Source organism: Coregonus clupeaformis, chromosome 36 (genome assembly GCF_020615455.1).
Source record: "Coregonus clupeaformis isolate EN_2021a chromosome 36, ASM2061545v1, whole genome shotgun sequence".
Taxonomy (NCBI): Eukaryota; Metazoa; Chordata; class Actinopteri; order Salmoniformes; family Salmonidae; genus Coregonus; species Coregonus clupeaformis.
In genome coordinates this window covers 15,318,945-15,341,794 of record NC_059227.1, presented here as the reverse complement: position 1 = coordinate 15,341,794, position 22,850 = coordinate 15,318,945, and the positions used below count along the sequence as shown (strand labels likewise).

The 22,850-nt window shown below is 42.4% G+C and overlaps 1 protein-coding gene across 16 annotated transcripts in view; it reads right to left on the bottom strand.

Moving 5' to 3' along the window:
* Positions 1 to 22,850, bottom strand: part of LOC121552334 (neurexin-3b) — a 436,890-nt gene that overhangs the window by 54,239 nt on the left and 359,801 nt on the right. For 13 of the 16 annotated variants that reach the window (XM_041865181.2, XM_041865182.2, XM_045211270.1 and 10 more), the window contains 2 exons: positions 5,097 to 5,186; positions 3,358 to 3,467 (listed from right to left, as the gene is read on the bottom strand). In XM_041865181.2, the coding sequence (XP_041721115.1) occupies positions 3,358 to 3,467; positions 5,097 to 5,186 (200 nt within the window). The remainder of the gene's footprint in view (positions 1 to 3,357; positions 3,468 to 5,096; positions 5,187 to 22,850) is intronic. The other 3 variants (XM_041865179.2, XM_041865175.2, XM_041865176.2) reach the window with 1 other exon arrangement.

The window sequence follows — 22,850 nt, the reverse complement described above, 5'->3', positions numbered from 1 at the left end:
GAAAAATCAATAAAATAATAATAATCAAAAATTAATTAATAAATAATATATTTTTCACAAAAGTTGTGCACTGGGCCTTTACTAGTATTAGCGGACAGATATAGACGTCTGTAGCACCAGGAAAAACAACAACATTTCAGCATCTCCACTTGTATAGGTAAGGACAGTATCTTGCAGGATTCAATAGTTGGAATTGTAACCGTTGTTGCCCTGTCCCTTTCTCTGCGATTGTCATTCTATTGGAATCCAGAAAGAACAAAACCCTGTCCTCAAACATTTACATCAAAAGGTGCAAAGTTATGGGCAAAGACATCCACAGGAAATTAAATATTTTTCTTGATCAAATGACATGGAAAATAACCACTTTTTGTGCAGTATCAATTTACCATTCTTACAAACCACTAAATGTAAATGTACAGTGGGGAAAAAAGTATTTAGTCAGCCACCAATTGTGCAAGTTCTCCCACTTAAAAAGATGAGAGAGGCCTGTAATTTTCATCATAGGTACACGTCAACCATGACAGACAAAATGAGGAGAAAAAATCCAGAAAATCACATTGTAGAATTTAATCACATTAATGAATTTATTTGCAAATTATGGTGGAAAATAAGTATTTGGTCAATAACAAAAGTTTCTCAATACTTTGTTATATACCCTTTGTTGGCAATGACACAGGTCAAACGTTTTCTGTAAGTCTTCACAAGGTTTTCACACACTGTTGCTGGTATTTTGGCCCATTCCTCCATGCAGATCTCCTCTAGAGCAGTGATGTTTTGGGGCTGTCGCTGGGCAACACAGACTTTCAACTCCCGCCAAAGATTTTCTATGGGGTTGAGATCTGGAGACTGGCTAGGCCACTCCAGGTCCTTGAAATGCTTCTTACGAAGCCACTCCTTTGTTGCCCGGGCGGTGTGTTTGGGATCATTGTCATGCTGAAAGACCCAGCCACGTTTCATCTTCAATGCCCTTGCTGATGGAAGGAGGTTTTCACTCAAAATCTCACGATACATGGCCCCATTCATTCTTTCCTTTACACGGATCAGTCGTCCTGGTCACTTTGCAGAAAAACAGCCCCAAAGCATGATGTTTCCACCCCCATGCTTCACAGTAGGTATGGTGTTCTTTGGATGCAACTCAGCATTCTTTGTCCTCCAAACACGACGAGTTGAGTTTTCACCAAAAAGTTATATTTTGGTTTCATCTGACCATATGACATTCTCCCAATCCTCTTCTGGATCATCCAAATGCACTCTAGCAAACTTCAGACGGGCCTGGACATGTACTGGCTTAAGCAGGGGGACACGTCTGGCACTGCAGGATTGGAGTCCCTGGCGGCGTAGTGTGTTACTGATGGTAGGCTTTGTTACTTTGGTCCCAGCTCTCTGCAGGTCATTCAATAGGTCCCCCCGTGTGGTTCTGGGATTTTTGCTCACCGTTCTTGTGATCATTTTGACCCCACGGGGTGAGATCTTGCGTGGAGCCCAAGATCAAGGGAGATTATCAGTGGTCTTGTATGTCTTCCATTTCCTAATAATTGCTCCCACAGTTGATTTCTTCAAACCAAGCTGCTTACCTATTGCAGATTCAGTCTTCCCAGCCTGGTGCAGGTCTACAATTTTGTTTCTGGTGTCCTTTGACAGCTCTTTTGTCTTGGCCATAGTGGAGTTTGGAGTTTGATTGTTTGAGGTTGTGGACAGGTGTCTTTTATACTGATAACAAGTTCAAACAGGTGCCATTAATACAGGTAACGAGTGGAGGACAGAGGAGCCTCTTAAAGAAGAAGTTACAGGTCTGTGAGAGCCAGAAATCTTGCTTGTTTGTAGGTGACCAAATACTTATTTTCCACCATAATTTGCAAATAAATTCATTAAATATCCTACAATGTGATTTTCTGGATTTTTTTTCTTCTCAATTTGTCTGTCATAGTTGACCTATGATGAAAATTACAGGCCTATCTCATCTTTTTAAGTGGGAGAACTTGCACAATTGGTGGCTGACTAAATACTCTTATTCCCCACTGTACATTACTGTATTGTACATAGGCTAGTCTTCTAGGTTTGTACCTGTAGACTTTCCATCACCATGAAGAAAAACAATGCACAATACAGTAATTGAATACATTGAGACATCAAGTGGTTTGTGATGATATGATGTGGCTCAGTTGGTAGATCATGGCACTTGCAATGCTTGGGTCATGGGTTCGATTCCCACAAGGGACTAGAAAACATATATCAAGCAAGTATTTTTATATTCCCAAGTATTATCATATTAAGTGTTTTGTACAGATGGTCAACATCAATTTGCTATGGATATTAGATCAAATTTGGTTCCAGGCACAACTGTCTTCACCAGCATAACAAATTAGATGTAAAACATTTCTGGACATTCCTTGCGAACACCTTTTTTTTCAGCACTTGGGCAGTTGTAGCATCGCATGCGCTATCACAACAGCTGTTCCTCACTTGACTGCCATTCAGAAAATTCCTTCCTGGATCAGATGATGATGTTTGAAATTATCACGGCGTAGCCTATTTAAACAGCTCAACACCAAATGTGCATCCAACAAGTATTATAGGCTACATAATTATTGAATAACAGTATCGATTGAAAACTGTCATGAAAACAGTTTTCACCACTTGACATAAGGAGACACAAAATGTTATATGTAATTACACTGCATTTCTGAGATCTCTATCCCCCCCAAAAATTCTGACAGCAAGATCCAGGATTCTTACAGGGTTCAAGTTCGATGTCTAATTTAACTGATTTATGGTTAATATATGATAAAATGACAACATAAATGCAAGGACAGAAAAGTTATGTTTTATGTCACACGGTTTTGGACAAATCCGTCAAGACACCAATCGTGAGAAAGGGTTAAATATAGGTTTTAAATCAACTCGTGAATTTTATGGAGTATAGATACAGTATGTCCCCCCCTTATATCTTAATGTAATGACATGAAACAAATTGGCAGATTATTATCAATGACTTATCAACAGCTGTAACAAGTTGTCCAGCATAGGAAATCCTCACTGGTACCCTAGTTTATAGAAATACCCATGTATGTCATACACATTGTACACATCTCATACAGTCATATACACATATTTCATTGCACACTATCCTTACACAATATTTTTGTCAGTGGCATACTAACACAAGCTCAGCTCTTACATATTGCTGTTACGGTATTTGATTGACATGGCAATAGGGTAGCAAAATTCCAGTAACCTTCCCAAAAATCCCAGGTTTTCCAGAAATCCTGGTTCAAATTTGGTTCAAAATTAACGGAATTATGGGAAAGTTACCGGAAATTTGCAACACTACATTGGAACAAAAGAGTTCTTATATACCTTGAGACCGTTGTAGTAGAGGCCGGACAGCTGGCCCTGGTAGGGGCGTTTGCGGTCGTTACCGCCTATAGAGATGGTAGCCTGGGTGTTGAAGATGGTGAGCTGCCGGCCTGAGAGGAGAGGGGAGGGGGACAGCAGGCAGGACACCATTACAATGCACTTGAATATATTGAACTTGATCCATTTAAGTAGTCTGCACTCATAATGGCCATAAATTGGTTGTACTCAAACCGTTTAAGTACTCTGCACTTATAATATACTCTAAGGCTCATTTGGGGACAAGCACTGGAAGTCAGTGTAAGTTAAGGTGTGATGTTGCACTGTATCTAGACTGTTGTATATTCAATGTGTCAATGTTTTAATTGTTTTCGTATGTAAATAAACCATTGAAAATAAGGTTAGTTAAGTGTGTTTGGAAAAGGTCTTTGTCTTTGTCACATGAAAAAAAGAGCAGCGCTCACTGCATTTGCAATGCCCTGAACAATGCTATATAATCATGTAGTTTAATTATTTTGAACTTACCTTTGTATTGTAATATAATATGATCAAATGTAACTAATAGACTCTCGTACATGTCATGACATCCACGGTAAACTTAATTAAATGGGAGTTAAACATCGCAGTCAGATCACATTGCACATGCATTATTTCTGAAATGAAATATACAAATAACACTCGCCGAATGCAGGGGACTCATAATTGGAAACCACATTTCTATAACACACACACACACACACACACACACACACACACACACACACACACACACACACAGACAGTACATATCACTGCAGGGTCATTGCATTTGTCACATTCAAAATTACAGTTACAATACATTGGGCATGAAATGACATGGGAAAGGAATATCATATCATCGTAACATAAAAAGAAAAATAATGTTGATTCATGCATGTAGTAACACTAATGGGTTCAGAAACGTTGGGTTTTTAGATGTTGTTAAAGGGACTTTATAATCATCTTAACAGGTTTAGGCAATGACCTTTAAATGTAGTTTATAATGATATTACGTCAAGCAGGAAACTTAGTATAGTAGAAAGTATCGGGAGCACAATTCTCCACTAAACCCCTCCATTGTAATAAACGGTAGCGTGGTAGCGGCTAGATAATGAACAGTAAAATACTGTTTGGAATGAAAGCAGACCATTTCATTCCAGAATGACTATTTCATTGCAGTCTATTTCAGGGCAGTATGCACAGTGATAGGCTCATCTTGGTGCTGTGTAGAGCTATAACAATAGGCACCAAATAAATAACAGTACAAAATAGGAGCCTGTGAGTTAGAATTTAGAAAAATACAAGCCCTCTGTTTCATTTGTCCTCAAATATGGCATGAGCTTTGAGCAAGATGCTAATTTCATAGTCTAAAGATGTTTTGTTGTTGAAGCAAAGTACATGTTGTCTAACACCTATTGGCTGTACGATTGAGAATTATTCCTCAGATTTGTTCATGTATTGTTTATGGATTACACCAGTCCCTTTAACTGTTCAGCATCAATGATTCAAACTGATTTTAAACAAGGATGACAGAAGGGAATGTCGCTAAGAAAATATACGGAAAAACTAACAAAATCAAATTGACAGTAAGTTTAGTTTAATTATGGTTTAAAGGGTTTAAAAAGCCATTTTCATTCTAGAAGGATTGAGGGGAAACAAGCCAATGACATGACAAGAAAGAAAAACATTCTAGAACAATCTAGAAGATCTGGTAAAAGGTTTACCTTTCTCCTGTAGCCAATCTTCTACCGGCCTCTTATAATTGAATGGGATTTTCTTATTAGCCATTTGATAGCGCTCAACATCGCTTGGTCCTTTAAAGTTTGAAAGTTTAGAGATCAGCTTAAAACAGTCTGCAAAGGCAACTGTAAAACAGTCATCATTCACATTTAGACACCGATTTAGAAAAGTTAGTTAGCCTTGTTTATAAAGAAAAGTTAGTTTCAATATAAATGTTTAGTTGTAGGTTTAATTTAGAAAACTTGGTAAGACATTTTTTTTTTCAAACGGTCTACTTGAGCACGGTTTGTCTAACAAATAAACATACAACAATTCAGTAAAACCATGTCCATGAGACCAGAACACACAAAGAACGTGGAAAGATGTGTACATTAATTTGTGTTAAACAATACAACACATTTAAATCTCCATAAAACCTGCATTCATTACACCTTAATAGGGTTAGGGTTAAAAAAAGATCAAATTGTTAAATAGGTTTGCATGTCTCAACGGCCCTACTCTGGGAGAGATAAATCATAGGTGATTAACGTTCATTTTACCCACTGGACAACACCTGTTCTACATTCCAAATGGCACCATATTCTCTTATAGTGCATTACTTTTGACCAGACCCTATGCAGAATATATAAAGGGAAATTGTGTAATTTGAGACATAACCCTCCTCTTACATTTCAAGGGCCAAGGAACAAGTCAGTTTAGCAACAATATGGAGGGGATGAGGGGAAATAGGTAGCGAAGGAGTGAAATAAAATAGGTAATTTGCAGAGCTGCAAAGGCCTGTTGGGAGAGAAGCCGTCTGATGACCAAGATTTAAGGAGAACACCACATACAGATGAGGTTATTACCAGGTGGTGTGTGTGTGTGTGTGTGTGTTTGATATTACCCGCATAGTGTGTGTGTGTGTGTGTGTGTGTGTGACTGTGTGGCACGTGTGTGTGTCATTACCAGCGTAGTGCGTGAGAGTGTGTGTGTCTGTTATTACGGGCGCAGTGTGAGGTTTCGCTGTTAGAGAGCTTCCCTAGCTGCAGCCAGTTCACCTCTGAGACTGAAGAGAACATGTTCTAGCAGAAGGAATAACTATTTTATGATGAATATATGCAGTAGAGCTTTCTATATTAAGTACAATCACAATCACTCTCTCTCTCCCTCTCCCTCTTGGTTTCTTTCTCCCTCACGCTCTATCTCTGTCCCTCTTTGTACTTTGTTCAATGTAAATATCTATGAGCTATATATTTAATGTATGTGTCTATTAGTCTGTGTATAAAGTATAATATGATATGCTAACATATAGATTATACAATGGCCAATACCACTCCTTCGTGTAATTTGGAAAACATTATGATGCTCTATCCCTTCACCCACAAAGAGGTAGCCATGTTTACTATCACTTTGGGAAGTTCAAATATGATGGCAATGTTTTCAAACAGCCAGAGGTACTACCGACGTCTGTGAAGTGCGTACTGAATAATGGAGAATGTGAAATGATGTCACTCCCTCGATGAGGATGTTTTGGAGAAACAAAGACACTTTGACAATGTACATAGGAATAAAGAATATATTGACTGCAGTGTTTTGGAGACGGAAATTGGAAGTGCAAGACTTCAAAAGCATGAACATAGTGAATAAACATCAAACATCTCTTTTAATAATGTGTCGCGGCACGCTCGCTGAGTCAAACGTTCTCCGAGGACAAATCTCGGATATGATAACGTCACAACACGTTTCAGTTCTGCAGGGGGACCTCTTTTTACTCCGCTCCATCACATATCCCCCCAAACTATGTGACGTTAGTGGGGAGGAGGGGAGAACACAGAACACACACACTTGGCTGACGGCTGTTTGGAGTCTCTCTCTCTTCCTCTCTTTCTTCTACTTTTATTTCTTATTTTCAGACCAAAGAGAAAGAAAGAAACGACGTGGCTTCAAAGCATTCAGGTTAGCGAGTGCTGAGAGGGAGCATGGGTGTTGGTAGGGGGGAGGAGAGGAGGAGGGGAGGAGGGCTAAAGGAGAGGAGGAGGGGAAGGTAAGTAAAGACGGCAGGGATGCTGTGTAGCGAGCCTTAACGGGAGTTAATAAGCACCTAGCAGGGTTCTTAGTGCCTTTGATCCAGACAGGGTGTGGAGACTGAGGCTGAAAGGCAGCAGCCTACCCTGGACAGAGGCAGCCAGAGACAGGCACCCATGAAGAACCCCTGGACAGACAGAGGGACCCCCTGGGCGACTGTTTGATGAGTAAGAGAATGCCCCCAGGTGCAAACTGAAGGAAGCACCCACAATAACGACTATACCACTTCTCTCTCGCTCTCTCTCTGTCTCTCTGTCTCTCCCTCCCTCTCTCCCCTCACTCACCCTCTATCCCCCGTCTCACTCTCTCCCGCTCTCTCTCTTCTTCTCTCTCTTCCTCCCTCTCTCTCCTTCCTTTTCTATATTGTTCTCTGTGTGGGCGTGTTTATTTATGTTGAGAATCTGGCTGCAACTAATATGAAAGTAGAAACAACTTTTATGACTGGGGTAGTTCTTAGTGTGGGTGTAGCTATAAAATTGTTCAATGTGATTCTAATGGTGACTTTTCAATAGAGAATGAGACAACTTTGTTTTTCTAACTTTATAGCTTTTCTTCGGTATAGAGTAACAGTCAATCATTAAAGGTGATTCTAGCAGTGACCTTGTATGCATAGAGAATAATAAATAACAATGTTTTCAACCCAAGATCACCATTCCTTTTGACTGTGGCACCAATGAGTTTGTCTGCTTTGAGTTCAATTGAACTAATACAACTTTGTAGGACTGGCTTTGCTAGCGAGGTGTAGAGTAGCTTTCAAACCATTAAAGGTGACTCTAGCAGTGACCTTGTTTCAATAGATTATCATATATAACTGTGCAATGTTTTCAACCCAAGTTTAACTTTTATTTTGACTGGACACCTATGGGCATGTCAGTGAGTCTGAAAGTTTGGAATCGATTGAAAGCATTTCTCTTGGATCAGTTTGCTACACTGCAGTTGAAAAAGCTGCAAATTAATGAATGTCTGACCCTGTACCCTTCCCTTAACAACCATGGAAGTGAGACATCAAAACCACATCTGGTACCCCCCTGTTAATTTGAAAGTGTGTTTGTGTATGTGTGTGTGTGTGTGTGTGTGTGTGTGTGTGTGTGTGTGTGTGTGTGTGTGTGTTTGTGAGTGTGTGTAACTGTGTTTCCAATTCTTCACATGCAGCCAAAACAATATCTGCATTTCTCCCTCCTGATGGCAGTGTTTCAGTCAGATCACACATTGGCACGGTGACAGTCGGTCGGCATGGTGACTGTCGGTCGGCTCTAGGCTCACCAGGGAAACCCGGCAGGAGTCTGTCGCTCAACGCCGAAGGCGTATCAACAACAACCTCCTAAGCAACACTCCATCTCAGTAGGAGTAGATTGGATACCCTTCCTCGCTATCCATCCTGTCCAAAACTTATTATACTCACCCTTTATTTAAACCCTTTGGTTATATCCATCCTACGGCCGCACCCACCCACCCACCTCCCTTCCAATCTACGCCCTGCTCCCTCCTGTCTGTCAACCTTACCCTCACTGTCCTCTATTGTATTAGTCACGGGCATCTATTTCCGGAGCTCTCCCTCTTTCCTTCTTTCTCATTCTTTCCCCTCCCTCTCCCTCTCCCTCTCTCTCTCTCCCCTTCTTCTCAGGCTGTTCTTCTATTTCCTCAGTATCCTCCTCTCCTCTCAGACAGACAAAGATACAGCAGAACATTCATCATTTCTCCCATTGCCCTGAGGTTTCTACAGCGTTCAAAAGATGAGTTAGACCAGAGGCTGAGGCGGCAGAGAGCAAGGCAGGCTGCTTATCTCTCTCTCTCTCTCTGTTACTGCCTGTGGAAAGAGAGAGAAGAAGCTTGTAGGCATATAGGAGAGAGAGAGATTGTGTCTGAGATAGAAAGGTAATCATGTTCATGAGTGTTTAACTCTCTCACTAAGGCATCGTTTGGCTGCCGGTCTCTTACTGAGAGAGAGAGAGAGAGAGAGAGAGAGAGAGAGAGAGAGAGAGAGAGAGAGAGAGAGAGAGAGACTAGAGGACCTAGTGAAATGAAAAGGTGTCTGCTGAAAGACACTCAGTGGCCTGGAGGTCAGGGCTAGTCATTATGACGGGTTATTGGTGTTTTTGTGTTTGTAAAGACGTGTGTGTGTGAATGTACTGTATATGTGTGTGTGTGTGTGTGTGTTTGCTGGCTCTTTGCTATGGCAACCCTCCTTCCCTCCCGCCCCTCTCCAAACACACACTACAAACTCTCCCTCCATCTATCCCTCCATATCTCCCTCAAGCACAAGAAGGTCAGAGAGGCCAACTGTCATTCAACCAAAGCGCTGCTCATCTAAACCTAGGCCATGATCAATCTACACGCATGATTTCCGCCCGGCTCAGTCCAGTAACTCCCTGATTCAAAGACCCAAACCCATGCAGAAAGCTCATGTTGTACAAAATCAAAGCATAAACTGATTCAAATACTTACATAATGCATTGGACCAGCCTATTGAAAACAACCCCAGTGTTCATATTGTCTCAGTATTATACAGGATAGAATAGACATACATTTTAGATGAGGAGCTACAGGGGTGAATAGCAACACAGACATAAAATGAATCATAGACAAATGGAGAGAGAGAGAAGTAGACAGAGAGAGAGAGAGAGAGAGAGAGAGAGAGAGAGAGAGAGAGAGAGAGAGTGAGAGAGAGAGAGAGAGAGAGAGAGAGAGAGATATTTTGAGAGAGAGAGAGAGATTGAGAGATATTTTGAGAGAGAGAGAGAGAGAGAGAGAGAGAGAGAGAGAGATAAGAAAATACATTTGAAATGTCTTTATTATTTTGAAACTTCTGAGTGTAATGTTTACTGTTAATATTTATTGTTTATTTCACTTTTGTTTACTATCTACTTCACTTGCTTTGGCAATGTTAACACACGTTTCCCATGCCAATAAAGCCCTTAAATTTTATTGAATTGAATTGAGTGAGAGAGAGAGAGAGAGAGACAGTGAGTTACCAAAACAAGCCTTGGGCTTGTTGTTCAGAGATGGAGAGAGAGAAAGAAAGAAAGAAAGAAAGAAAGAAAGAAAGAAAGAAAGAAAGAAAGAAAGAAAGAAAGAAAGAAAGAAAGAAAGAAAGAAAGAAAGAAAGAAAGAAAGAAAGAGGGAGGGAGGGAGAGGCAGAGAGAGAGACAGAGGGAGAGAGAGAGAGGAAGAAAGAGAGAAGGATACAGAGAAGGTATAAATGACAGTGACCGAGAAAGAGAGAGAGGAGATAGAGAAAGAGAGATGACAGAAAGATAGAGAGAGATTGAGTTTGAGAAAGAGAGAGAAACAGAGCTAGATGTTTTGCTGAGTGGGGGCACGTTGCAGTATGGATGACTGGGTCTGGAGAGAACATAACATGCAGCTCTATCTCCATCTCTCCCTTCCTCTCCACCTCTGTCTCTCTCTCTCTCTCTCTCTCTCTCTCTCTCTCTCTCTCTCTCTCTCTCTCTCTCTCTCTCTCTCTCTCTCTCTCTCTCTCTCTCTCTCTCTCTCTCTCTCTCTCTCTCTCTATCTCTCTCACTCACTCTCTCTCTCTCAATTCAATTTCAATTCAATTCAAGGGCTTTATTGGCATGGGAAACATATGTTTACATTGCCAAAGCAAATAAAGTAGATAATAAACAAAAGTGAAATAAACAATAAAAATTAACAGTAAACATTACACTCATAAAAGTTCCAAAATAATAAAGTCATTTCAAATGTCATATTATGTACAAATAGTTGTTTGCAATTACAGAGATCATACGTTTCCTGTAGGTCTTGACCAGGTTTGCACACACTGCAGCAGGGATTTTGGCCCACTCCTCCATACAGACCTTCTCCAGATCCTTCAGGTTTCGGGGCTGTCGCTGGGCAATACGGACTTTCAGCTCCCTCCAAAGATTTTCTATTGGGTTCAGGTCTGGAGACTGGCTAGGCCACTCCAGGACCTTGAGATGCTTCTTACGGAGCCACTCCTTAGTTACCCTGGCTGTGTGTTTCGGGTCGTTGTCATGCTGGAAGATCCAGCCACGACCCATCTTCAATGCTCTTACTGAGGGAAGGAGGTTGTTGGCCAAGATCTCGCGATACATGGCCTCATCCATCCTCCCCTCAATACGGTGCAGTCGTCCTGTCCCCTTTGCAGAAAAGCATCCCCAAAGAATGATGTTTCAAACTCCATGCTTCATGGTTGGGATGGTGTTCTTGGGGTTGTACTCATCCTTCTTCTTCCTCCAAACACGGCGAGTGGAGTTTAGACCAAAAACCTCTATTTTTGTCTCATCAGACCACATGACCTTCTCCCATTCCTCCTCTGTATCATCCAGATGGCCATTGGCAAACTTCAGACGGGCCTGGACATGCGCTGGCTTGAGCAGGGGGACATTGCGTGCGCTGCAGGATTTTAATCCATGATGGCGTTGTGTGTTACTAATGGTTTTCTTTGAGACTGTGGTCCCAGCTCTCTTCAGGTCATTGACCAGGTCCTGCCGTGTATTTCTGGGCTGATCCCTCACCTTCCTCATGATCATTGATGCCCCACGAGGTGAGATCTTGCATGGAGCCTCAGACCAAGGGTGATTGACCGTCATCTTGAACTTCTTCCATTTTCTAATAATTGCGCCAACAGTTGTTGCCTTCTCACCAAGCTGCTTGCCTATGGTCCTGTAGCCCATCCCAGCCTTGTGCAGGTCTACAATTTTATCCCTGATGTCCTTACACAGCTCTCTGGTCTTGGCCATTGTGGAGAGGTTGGAGTCTGTTTGATTGAGTGTGTGGACAGGTGTCTTTTATACAGATAACAAGTTCAAACAGGTGCAGTTAATACTGGTAATGAGTGGAGAACTGGAGGGCTTCTTAAAAAAGAAGAAACAGGTCTGTGAGAGCCGGAATTCTTACTGGTTGGTAGGTGATCAAATACTTACAGTGGGGAAAAAAAGTATTTAGTCAGCCACCAATTGTGCAAGTTCTCCCACTTAAAAAGATGAGAGAGGCCTGTAATTTTCATCATAGGTACACGTCAACTATGACAGACAAATTGAGGAAAAAAATCCTGAAAATCACATTGTAGGATTTTTTTATGAATTTATTTGCAAATTATGGTGGAAAATAAGTATTTGGTCACCTACAAACAAGCAAGATTTCTGGCTCTCACAGACCTGTAACTTCTTCTTTAAGAGGCTCCTCTGTCCTCCACCGTTACCTGTATTAATGGCACCTGTTTGAACTTGTTATCAGTATAAAAGACACCTGTCCACAACCTCAAACAGTCACACTCCAAACTCCACTATGGCCAAGACCAAAGAGCTGTCAAAGGACACCAGAAACAAAATTGTAGACCTGCACCAGGCTGGGAAGACTGAATCTGCAATAGGTAAGCAGCTTGGTTTGAAGAAATCAACTGTGGGAGCAATTATTAGGAAATGGAAGACATACAAGACCACTGATAATCTCCCTCGATCTGGGGCTCCACGCAAGATCTCACCCCGTGGGGTCAAAATGATCACAAGAACGGTGAGCAAAAATACCAGAACCACACGGGGGGACCTAGTGAATGACCTGCAGAGAGCTGGGACCAAAGTAACAAAGCCTACCATCAGTAACACACTACGCCGCCAGGGACTCAAATCCTGCAGTGGCAGACGTGTCCCCCTGCTTAAGCCAGTACATGTTCAGGCCCGTCTGAAGTTTGCTAGAGTGCATTTGGATGATCCAGAAGAGGATTGGGAGAATGTCATATGGTCAGATGAAACCAAAATAGAACTTTTTGGTAAAAACTCAACTCGTCGTGTTTGGAGGACAAAGAATGCTGAGTTGCATCCAAAGAACACCATACCTACTGTGAAGCATGGGGGTGGAAACATCATGCTTTGGGGCTGTTTTTCTGCAAAGGGACCAGGACGACTGATCCGTGTAAAGGAAAGAATGAATGGGGCCATGTATCGTGAGATTTTGAGTGAAAACCTCCTTCCATCAGCAAGGGCATTGAAGATGAAACGTGGCTGGGTCTTTCAGCATGACAATGATCCCAAACACACCGCCCGGGCAACGAAGGAGTGGCTTCGTAAGAAGCATTTCAAGGTCCTGGAGTGGCCTAGCCAGTCTCCAGATCTCAACCCCATAGAAAATCTTTGGAGGGAGTTGCCCAGCGACAGCCCCAAAACATCACTGCTCTAGAGGAGATCTGCATGGAGGAATGGGCCAAAATACCAGCAACAGTGTGTGAAAACCTTGTGAAGACTTACAGAAAATGTTTGACCTGTGTCATTGCCAACAAAAGGGTATATAACAAAGTATTGAGAAACTTTTTGTTATTGACCAAATACTTATTTTCCACCATAATTTGCAAATAAATTCATTAAAATCCTACAATGTGATTTTCTGGATTTTTTTTCCTCATTTTGTCTGTCATAGTTGACGTGTACCTATGATGAAAATTACAGGCCTCTCTCATCTTTTTAAGTGGGAGAACTTGCACAATTGGTGGCTGACTAAATACTTTTTTTCCCCCACTGTATGTCATGCAATAAAATGCAAATTAATTACTTAAAAATCATACAATGTGATTTTCTGGATTTTTGTTTTAGATTCCGTCTCTCACAGTTGAAGTGTACCTATGATAAAAATTACAGACCTCTACATGCTTTGTAAGTAGGAAAACCTGCAAAATCGGCAGCGTATCAAATACTTGTTCTCCCCACTGTAGCCTGTCCTCTCTTGAGAACCAGGTCTGCCTACGGTGGCCTTTCTCAATAGCAAGGCTATGCTCACTGAGTCTGTACATAGTCAAAGATTTCCTTAATTTTGGGTCAGTCACAGTGGTCAGGTATTCTGCCACAGTGTACTCTCTGTTTAGGGCCAAATAACATTCTAGTTTGCTCAGTTTTTTTGTAAATTCTTTCCAATGTGTCAAGTAATTATCTTTTTTTTTTCTCATGATTTGGTTGGATCTAATTGTGTTGCTGTCCTGGGGCTCTGTGGGGTCTGCTTGTGTTTGTGAATAGAGCCCCAGGACCAGCTTGCTTAGGGGACTCTTCTCCAGGTTCATCTCTCTGTAGGTGATGGCTTTGTTATGGAAGGTTTGGGAATCGCTTCCTTTTAGGTGGTTGTAGAATTTAACGGCTCTTTTCTTGATTTTGGGTATCGGCCTAATTCTGCTCTGCATTATTTGGTGTTTTACGTTGTACACAGAGGATGTTTTTGCAGAATTCTGCATGCAGAGTCTCAATTTGGCGTTTGTCCCATTTTGTGAATTCTTGGTTGGTGAGCGGACCCCAGACCTCACAACCATAAAGGGCAATGGGTTATATAAATGATTCAAGTATTTTTAACCAGATCTTAATTGGTATGTTGAATTTTATGTTCCTTTTGATGGCATAGAAGGCCCTTGTCATCTCAGATCGTTCACAGCTTTGTGGAAGTTACCTGTGGCACTGATGTTTAGGCTGAGGTATGTATAGTTTTATGTATGCTCTTGGGCAACGGTGTCTAGATGGAATTTGTATTTGTGGTCCTGGCAACTGGACTTTTTTGTAAAACCATTATTTTTGTCTTACTGAGATTTACTGTCAGGGCCCAGGTCTGACAGAATCTGTGCAGAAGATCTAGGTGTTGCTGTAGGTCCTCCTTGGTTGGGGACAGAAGCACCAAATAATCAGCAAACAGTAGACATTTGACTTCAGATTCTAGTAGGGTGAGGTCGGGTGCAGCAGACTATTCTAGTGCCCTCGCCAATTCCTTGATATTTATGTTGAAGAGGGTGGGGATTAAGCTGCATCTCTGTCTCACCCCACGGCCCTGTGGAAAGAAATGTGTGTGTTTTTTGCCAATTTTAACCGCACACTTGTTGTTTGTGTACATGGATTTTATAATGTCGTATGTTTTCCCCCAACACCACTTTCCATAAATTTGTATAGCAGAAGCTCATGCCAAATTGAGTCAAAAGCATTTTTGAAATCAACAAAGCATCAGAAGACTTTGCCTTTGTTTTGTTTTGTTTGTTTGTCAATTAGGGTGTGCAGGGTGAATACGTGGTCTGTCGTACGGTAATTTGGTAAAAAGACAATTTGACATTTGCTCAGTACATTGTTTTCACTGAGGAAATGTACGAGTCTTTCCCCAAGGTTGCTGTTGATGCATTTCCCACGGTAGTTATTGGGGTCAAATTTGTCTCCACTTTTGTGGATTGGGGTGATCAGTCCTTGGTTCCAAATATTGGGGAAGATGAGAGAGCTAAGGATGATGTTAAAGAGTTTTAGTATAGCCAATTGGAATTTGTGGTCTGTATATTTGATAATTTCATTGAGGATACCATCAACACCACAGGCCTTTTTGGGTTGGAGGGTTTGTGTTTTGTCCTGTAGTTCATTCAATGTAATTGGATAATCCAGTGGGTTCTGGTAGTCTTTAGTAGTTGATTCTAAGATTTGTATTTGATCATGTATATGTTTTTGCTGTTTGTTCTTTGTTATAGGGCGAAAAAGATTGGAGAAGTGGTTTACCCATACATCTCAGTTTTGGATAATTACATAGAGCTGATTTCTGATGTGCTGTTTCTTCTTTTTCCGTAGTGTATTTCTGTATTGTTTTAGTGATTCACCATAGTGAAGGCGTAGGCTCAGGTTTTCTGGGTCTTTATGTTTTTGGTTGGATAGGTTTCTCAATTTCTTTCTTAGGTTTTTGCATTCTTCATCAAACCATTTGTCATTGTTGTTAATTTTCTTTGGTTTTCTGTTAGAATTGTTTAGATTTGATAGGGAAGCTGAGAGGTCAAATATACTGTTTAGGTTTTCTACTGCCAAGTTTACACCTTCGCTATTACAGTGAAATGTTTTGTCCAGGAAGTTGTTGTCACGCCCTGGCTCTGGGGACGCTTGTATGTTGAGCCAGGGTGTGAGTGTTCTTTGTTTATTCTAGTTCATGTATATCTATGTTGGCCAGAGTGGTTCTCAATCAGAGGCAACGAGTGTCAGCTGTTGCTGGTTGTCTCTGATTGGGAACCATATTTAGACAGGCTGTTTTCCCACAGTGTTTGTGGGATCTTGTTCCTGTGTAGGTTTGTGGTTTGCACCGTTGGACGTCACGTATCGATTTGTTGTTTTGTTCGTGTAATCATTTAATAAATAAGTATGTTCACCTTCCACGCTGTGCCTTGGTCCTCCTCTCTTCCCGACGATTGTGACAGTTGTCTAAAAGGGATTCAATTTGTTGTTGCCTAATTGCTTTTCGGTAGGTTTCGACACTACTTTCCTTCATCTTTAGCATATCTTAATATTATTCCGTTCCTTTGGCTTTGATGCCTCATGATTGAGTATTGCTCTGTTCAAGTAGATAGATTTTTCTGTGAACTGATAGGGGTGTCAGTGGGCTGACTGTGAACGCTCAGTGATAAAGTAGCCTACAGTACTACTGCCAAGAGATGAGCTATAGGTGTACCTACCATAGGAGTCTCCTTGAAGCCTATCATTGACTATGTACATACCAGCGTGCGACAGAGCTGCAGGAGTTGTAATCCATTTTTGTTGGTTATGTTGTCGTAGTTGTACCTAGGGGGGCATATGGGGGAGGGAATGCTCTGTTGAGATCATTTCCTTTTGAATTTCTAGCCAAATGTAAAATGTTCCTGTTTTGATTAATTAAATAGAGTGAGTTAGGTATGCTCTATACCAAATTAGCATACCCCCTGAGGCCCTTCCCTGTTTCACACCTGGTAGTTGGTGGATGGGTCTACCAGCTCTCTGTAACCTAGAGGGCAACCAGTGGGTCCATCTCCTCTATAACATGTTTCTTGTAGGATGACAATGTCTGTATTTCTGATTTCTTTGGTGAAGTCCATGTTCCTGCTCTTTAGGCCAAAGGCACATGACCTGATCTGAGGGGGCCTAAATGGGGTGTGGGCATGGTTGACTTGTGGGGGTGTTGATTGGTTGTGGTAGGGGTGTGGATGTGGCTGGTGGTGCTGTGGTCTGGATGTAGGTCATCTTGGCGTGGTTCCTCTATGTGTAGGTCTGGGGGTGGGGGGGTCCCGCAGGTCTGGGAGAGTGTCTCGCTAGTCTGGGCGGGGTGTCTGTTGATCCTGTGTGAGGTTTTGGGGCTGCGGTTGAGGGCGATGTCCTTTAGGGTCCGGGCGAAGGTGGGCACTGCTGCCTTGTATAGGTGGACCTGGTCGTAAAGGCTGTTCAAGTCCAGGGTGGAGTGGTGGGCCAGGTAGACATTTGGTTTTGAGGCACAGTCACAGGAAATATTTGTGTTTACCCACTGTACGGTAGTAGGGTGGAAGTATTTTTGTGGTAGCAGGGTGGAGATAACCACTTGTGTGTTGGGGAAAGTAGAATAATCTATTTCAATCACTCCCGTGAGTGCTGTGGCCACCCTTTCCTGCTGTGTTCTCAGGTCACTTGTGCCTGTGTGTATTATTATGTGGCTGGGTGATCCTAGTTGGTCCTCAGACAGAAGGTCTAGGGCGCTCTGGGTGTTTGGACACCAGAGTTTAGACACTGTGTGTTTGGGAAAACGATTATGTATTTCCAGTTTGAGTCAATAAGGAGTACAATCTGTGGCTTGTGTATGTCCAGTGGGTGTGGGGGGGTCATCAGGAGGGCTATCAGGGTGGCAGACAGGGGGGGTTCTCAGAGGGGGTGGGATCCCCTTGGTTTGGGGTTCTTCATTTGTTTGTCCGGCTGTAATGTCAAGGCTATGGTTAGGGTCTAGGGTGGACTGTTCTGCTGTGGTGTCGAGACTTTGGTCAGGATCTGAGGTGGGCTGATCTGCTGGCTTCTCTGCGGGGGTGGCCAGCTCTCTAATGGGTTGTTCTCTGTCACCCGTCATCGTTCTCACCTTCTCCTCCAGCACTCTGATCCTCTCCTCTAGTGCTCTGTTCTTCTCCTGCTCTTTCTCCTGTTGATGTTGTCTCACCACAGTCCAGAGTGCAGATATGTCTCTCTCTCCACCTCCAGCTCTCTGGGTCTAGTTAAGGGGGTGTTGTTGTGCTGGACTGTTGTCTGGGTCTGTGCTGACTGGAGTGTGTTCACCTATTGTTCCAGCTCCACCTGCCTTACCTCCAGCTGGGTGAATTTATCCTTCATTTCAATGAGGGAGTAGTACTCTGTGCTGGGAGGTTGACTTTCCGCTTGGGGTTGCTCGTCTGTGGGGTGGGGGTATCTTTCTCAAGGGAGAGCTTCTCTGAGCTATTTCTTTGATTAGGTGAAAGTCCAGCTGAAACTGTTTGGGGTTGCCCTGTACCAATACTGTTCCAGACTTGTAGAGATTGATATTGGCTGACTCAGAGTCCTCGTTGTTTAGTATCCTGAGTTTCCACCCATCGCTAACATCCCCCTTCTTAACAGAGGGGTAGTGTGTTAATGTAGCGCTATGCCATTCCAGGGGATGGTCTGTGTGGAAGATTAAGTTGCATATGTTCCCATTTTTATCATAGTCAGCAAAAAGTGTTTCTTGATTTTCCATAAGGAGGTTCTTTTTGTACTCTTTTCGTGCATTATCATCCAGAGGGTTCTGTGTGCTAATAACCCCCCCCTCTCTCTCTCTCTCTCTCTCTCTCGCTCTCACTCTCCTCTCGCTCTATCCCTCCATCCCCCTCCCTTCCTTTCACTGTCTCTCTCTCTCTTTCTCTGTGCTTGACCCTGCTCCAGTGCCAATCATGCCTGGCTGGGGACGGGGTATATGGACCCCAGAGCTATGCTGCTGGGGTTGGTGCGGGCTTGGCTGACACTGCAGCATACCTACTATAAACTTCTGAACCGCCTGGGGGAGTTTGCAGAGGTGTGGGGTGTCAGGGGTTTTTATGTATAGTTCGTTACGATGAAGTAAAGATTGTGCCTTTTAATGATGTAACTATTGGGCCAATAAAGGTATTTAAAAATATATATACAGTGAGGGAAAAACGTATTTGATCCCCTGCTGATATTGTACATTTGCCCACTGACAAATTTTAATGGCAGGTTTATTTGAACAGTAAGAGACAGAATAACAACAAAAAAATCCAGAAAAACGCATGTCAAAAATGTTATAAATTGATTTGCATTTTAATGAGGGAAATAAGTATTTGGTGATTTAGTACTTGGTGGCAAAACCCTTGTTGGCAATCACAGAGGTCAGACATTTCTTGTAGTTGGCCACCAGGTTTGCACACATCTCAGGAGGGATTTTGTTCCACTCCTCTTTGCAGATCTTCTCCAAGTCATTAAGGTTTCGAGGCTGACGTTTGGCAACTCGAAACTTCAGCTCCCTCCACAGATTTTCTATGGGATTAAGGTCTGGAGACTGGCTAGGCCACTCCAGGACCTTAATGTGCTTCTTCTTGAGCCACTCCTTTGTTGCCTTGGCCGTGTGTTTTGGGTCATTGTCATGCTGGAATACCCATCCACGACCCATTTTCAATGCCCTGGCTGAGGGAAGGAGGTTCTCACCCAAGATTTGATGGTACATGGCCCCGTCCATCGTCCCTTTGATGCAGTGAAGTTGTCCTGTCCTCTTAGCAGAAAAACACCCCCAAAGCATAATGTTTCCACCTCCATGTTTGACGGTGGGGATGGTGTTCTTGGGGTCATAGGCAGCATTCCTCCTCCTCCAAACATGGCGAGTTGAGTTGATGCCAAAGAGCTCGATTTTGGTCTCATCTGACCACAACACTTTCACACAGTTCTCCTCTGAATCATTCAGATGTTAATTGGCAAACTTCAGACAGCCCTGTATATGTGCTTTCTTGAGCAGGGGGACCTTGCGGGCGCTGCAGGATTTCAGTCCTTCACGGCGTAGTGTGTTACCAATTGTTTTCTTGGTGACTATGGTCCCAGCTGCCTTGAGATCATTGACAAGATCCTCCCGTGTAGTTCTGGGCTGATTCCTCACCGTTCTCATGATCATTGTAACTCCACTAGGTGAGATCTTGCATGGAGCCCCAGGCCGATGGAGATTGACAGTTATTTTGTGTTTGTTCCATTTGCAAATAATCGCACCAACTGTTGTCACCTTCTCACCAAGCTGCTTGGCAATGGTCTTGTAGGCCATTCCAGGCTTGTGTAGATCTACAATCTTGTCCCTGACATCCTTGGAGAGCTCTTTGGTCTTGGCCATGGTGGAGAGTTTGGAATCTGATTGATTGCTTCTGTGGACAGGTGTCTTTTATACAGGTAACAAGCTGAGATTAGGAGCACTCCCTTTAAGAGTGTGCTCCTAATCTCAGCTCGTTACCTGTATAAAAATACACCTGGGAGCCAGAAATCTTTCTGATTGAGAGGGGGTCAAATACTTATTTCCCTCATTAAAATGCAAATCAATTTATAACATTTTTGACATGCGTTTCTCTGGATTGTGTTGTTGTTATTCTGTCTCTCACTGTTCAAGTAAACCTACCATTAAAATGATAGACTGATCATTTCTTTGTTAGTGGGCAAACGTACAAAATCAGCAGGGGATCAAATACTTTTTTCCCTCACTGTATATCTCCCTCCTTCTCTTTCTCTCTCTATCCCTCCATCCCCCTCCCTTTTCCCCCCTGTCTCTCCCTCTGTGCTTGGCCCCTGCTCCAGCGTCCATCATGCCTGTTTGGATGTCACCCTAAAACAGCCGGCAGAGAGCTAGACACAGCACACTGAAGGTTCATGGGATTTCAGACTGGATCATTGGATCAAAAACTCTCGTTCTGTTTGACAGCAGTAGCCCTGACGGCAGGGACAGGGGTCTGAGAGGTTTAGACTGCCTCTTGACTGTCAACATTTACCTTGATCATTTTTATTCTCTCTAACCTCCTAGAAAAATTACTTGAAGGCAGAGGGGGTGTTGAAACATAAAATATATAGGCTTTACAGGATATCAAAGGAAAATAATGGGTTGTGATGTCTAGTTTTTTATATGTATAGAGGAGTATCATCATCATGGTAAATGTGCACTGTACACAGTTGAACTATACGGTAAGTATTGTACACAAACACACCAGCTTCATTCCCATATAGACAATGGCTCTGTCTCAAAGCCTAAAATCACAGACCTCCAACCAATATGTAAAACCATTTTAAAAACCTCAGACTTGGCTGTCCGTCTGCCTATTGGCCATCTACTGCAAACACAGGTTGGTGTTCAAACATCTAATTTTCACACCCTAAGGTTCTCTGTAAGGTGCATTGACTGACACTTCTACTCCCTATTCACCATCAGCCATGGACATAGATCTGGTAACTGTTTATTGAACGGGCAGCAAGAGGCAGGAGCAGCTAGCTACAGCCTTTTAACACACAAACACACACACACAGGCTTTCACCGTTACACATTCGGAGTACGAAGGAGGTAGTCGATAAGGGTGCACCCTAACCTGTAATTATTTGAGAAATGACAATGCCTTTACAAGTGAGGGGGCAAAAAATCAATCATTGTTGAATTACTATCACCGAGTGTCCTGCAAATTACAAGCGGGAGAAGAAAAATAAATGATCACATATTCGATCTCTTACCCAGACAAAGGTATGCACACTGAATAGAAAATAACTCGATTCTATCACTTGGAAGAATTCATGGATTAAGTCTCTCTGTTTTGTAACTATGTTCAAACATAAAAAGTAATTCATCAAGCATTTAACAACTTTTTTGGTTAGCCTTGATCAGAGTCATTGACTGCATGGAAACTAGCTCTTTAGGAAGGGTGAGACAACAAACATAGAACACTGGGTAGAAACTGCAGCTAGTACTGATAATACTGTGCCTATTATACGGGTCTAATGAGTCAGATATCATTAAGAGGTACTGGGGAGCAAAACAAAGAGAGGACAAGAGAGTACACTTGTTCTACAAGGACAAGTCCTAAAAGTGCAAGTCACTAAAGCCTAATTCTGCACGAAAGCCAAAAACTCTGTCTCAATTGATAAAACCTGCGAGGCAAGATAGATACAGGTGCAGTCTCTGTGTTGGTGGGAACATGGATTGCTTTTGGCGCTACTGAGGCAGAATTGAACCCATCCTTGCTTCAAAACAAAGAGGAAAGAAGGAAGGAGGGAAAGAAAGAAAGAAATAAGGGAAAAGAGAGTGAGTGTGATGAAAAAGGTTAACTCAACCTGCACTTTCACTGACCCCAACACAAACAAATGGCCAGACAAGACAAGAGGATGATGGTCCCCCGAGCTCTCTGGGTTCTGAAGTAATCTTATTTCCATGATGGGAGGTTGCTAGCGTGCTATTGGGCTGGTATGTCACAGGGTTGAGGAGGGGAGAAATGGGCCAACTCTAAATTAGCTGGCTCTGTTCTGACCACTAGGCCTTTTGGTATTGTAACACTCTCCGTTTTGATTCCCTGTAGAGAGATACGTGGGTTTATTTTAGGTGTCTGAAGGAAATTTAAATCTTTATTATTCAGCAATCAGATAAGAAATTATATTTTTCAGCTGTCTTGAATGTATATTTTATATGTCTAAAATTATGAATGCAGTCAAAATTCACCAGAGAGGAGAAATACATTTAATGAAGAGGTCTAATAAAAATGTCTAAGAAACCTTTGGGGAAGCTGTTTCAAATAAACCACTAGATATGTCATCATCCAAGGCCTGCTTGTCTTCAGGTACGTCAGCCATTTTGAATCCCTAGCCTTTTTCCAGGTCCTAAGGGCTTTTCTGTATAGCTAACCTGAGTGAGAGGAGTGATTAGTTGCTCTCACACACCGGGTGGCTAATAAGGGGAGAGAATCAGGG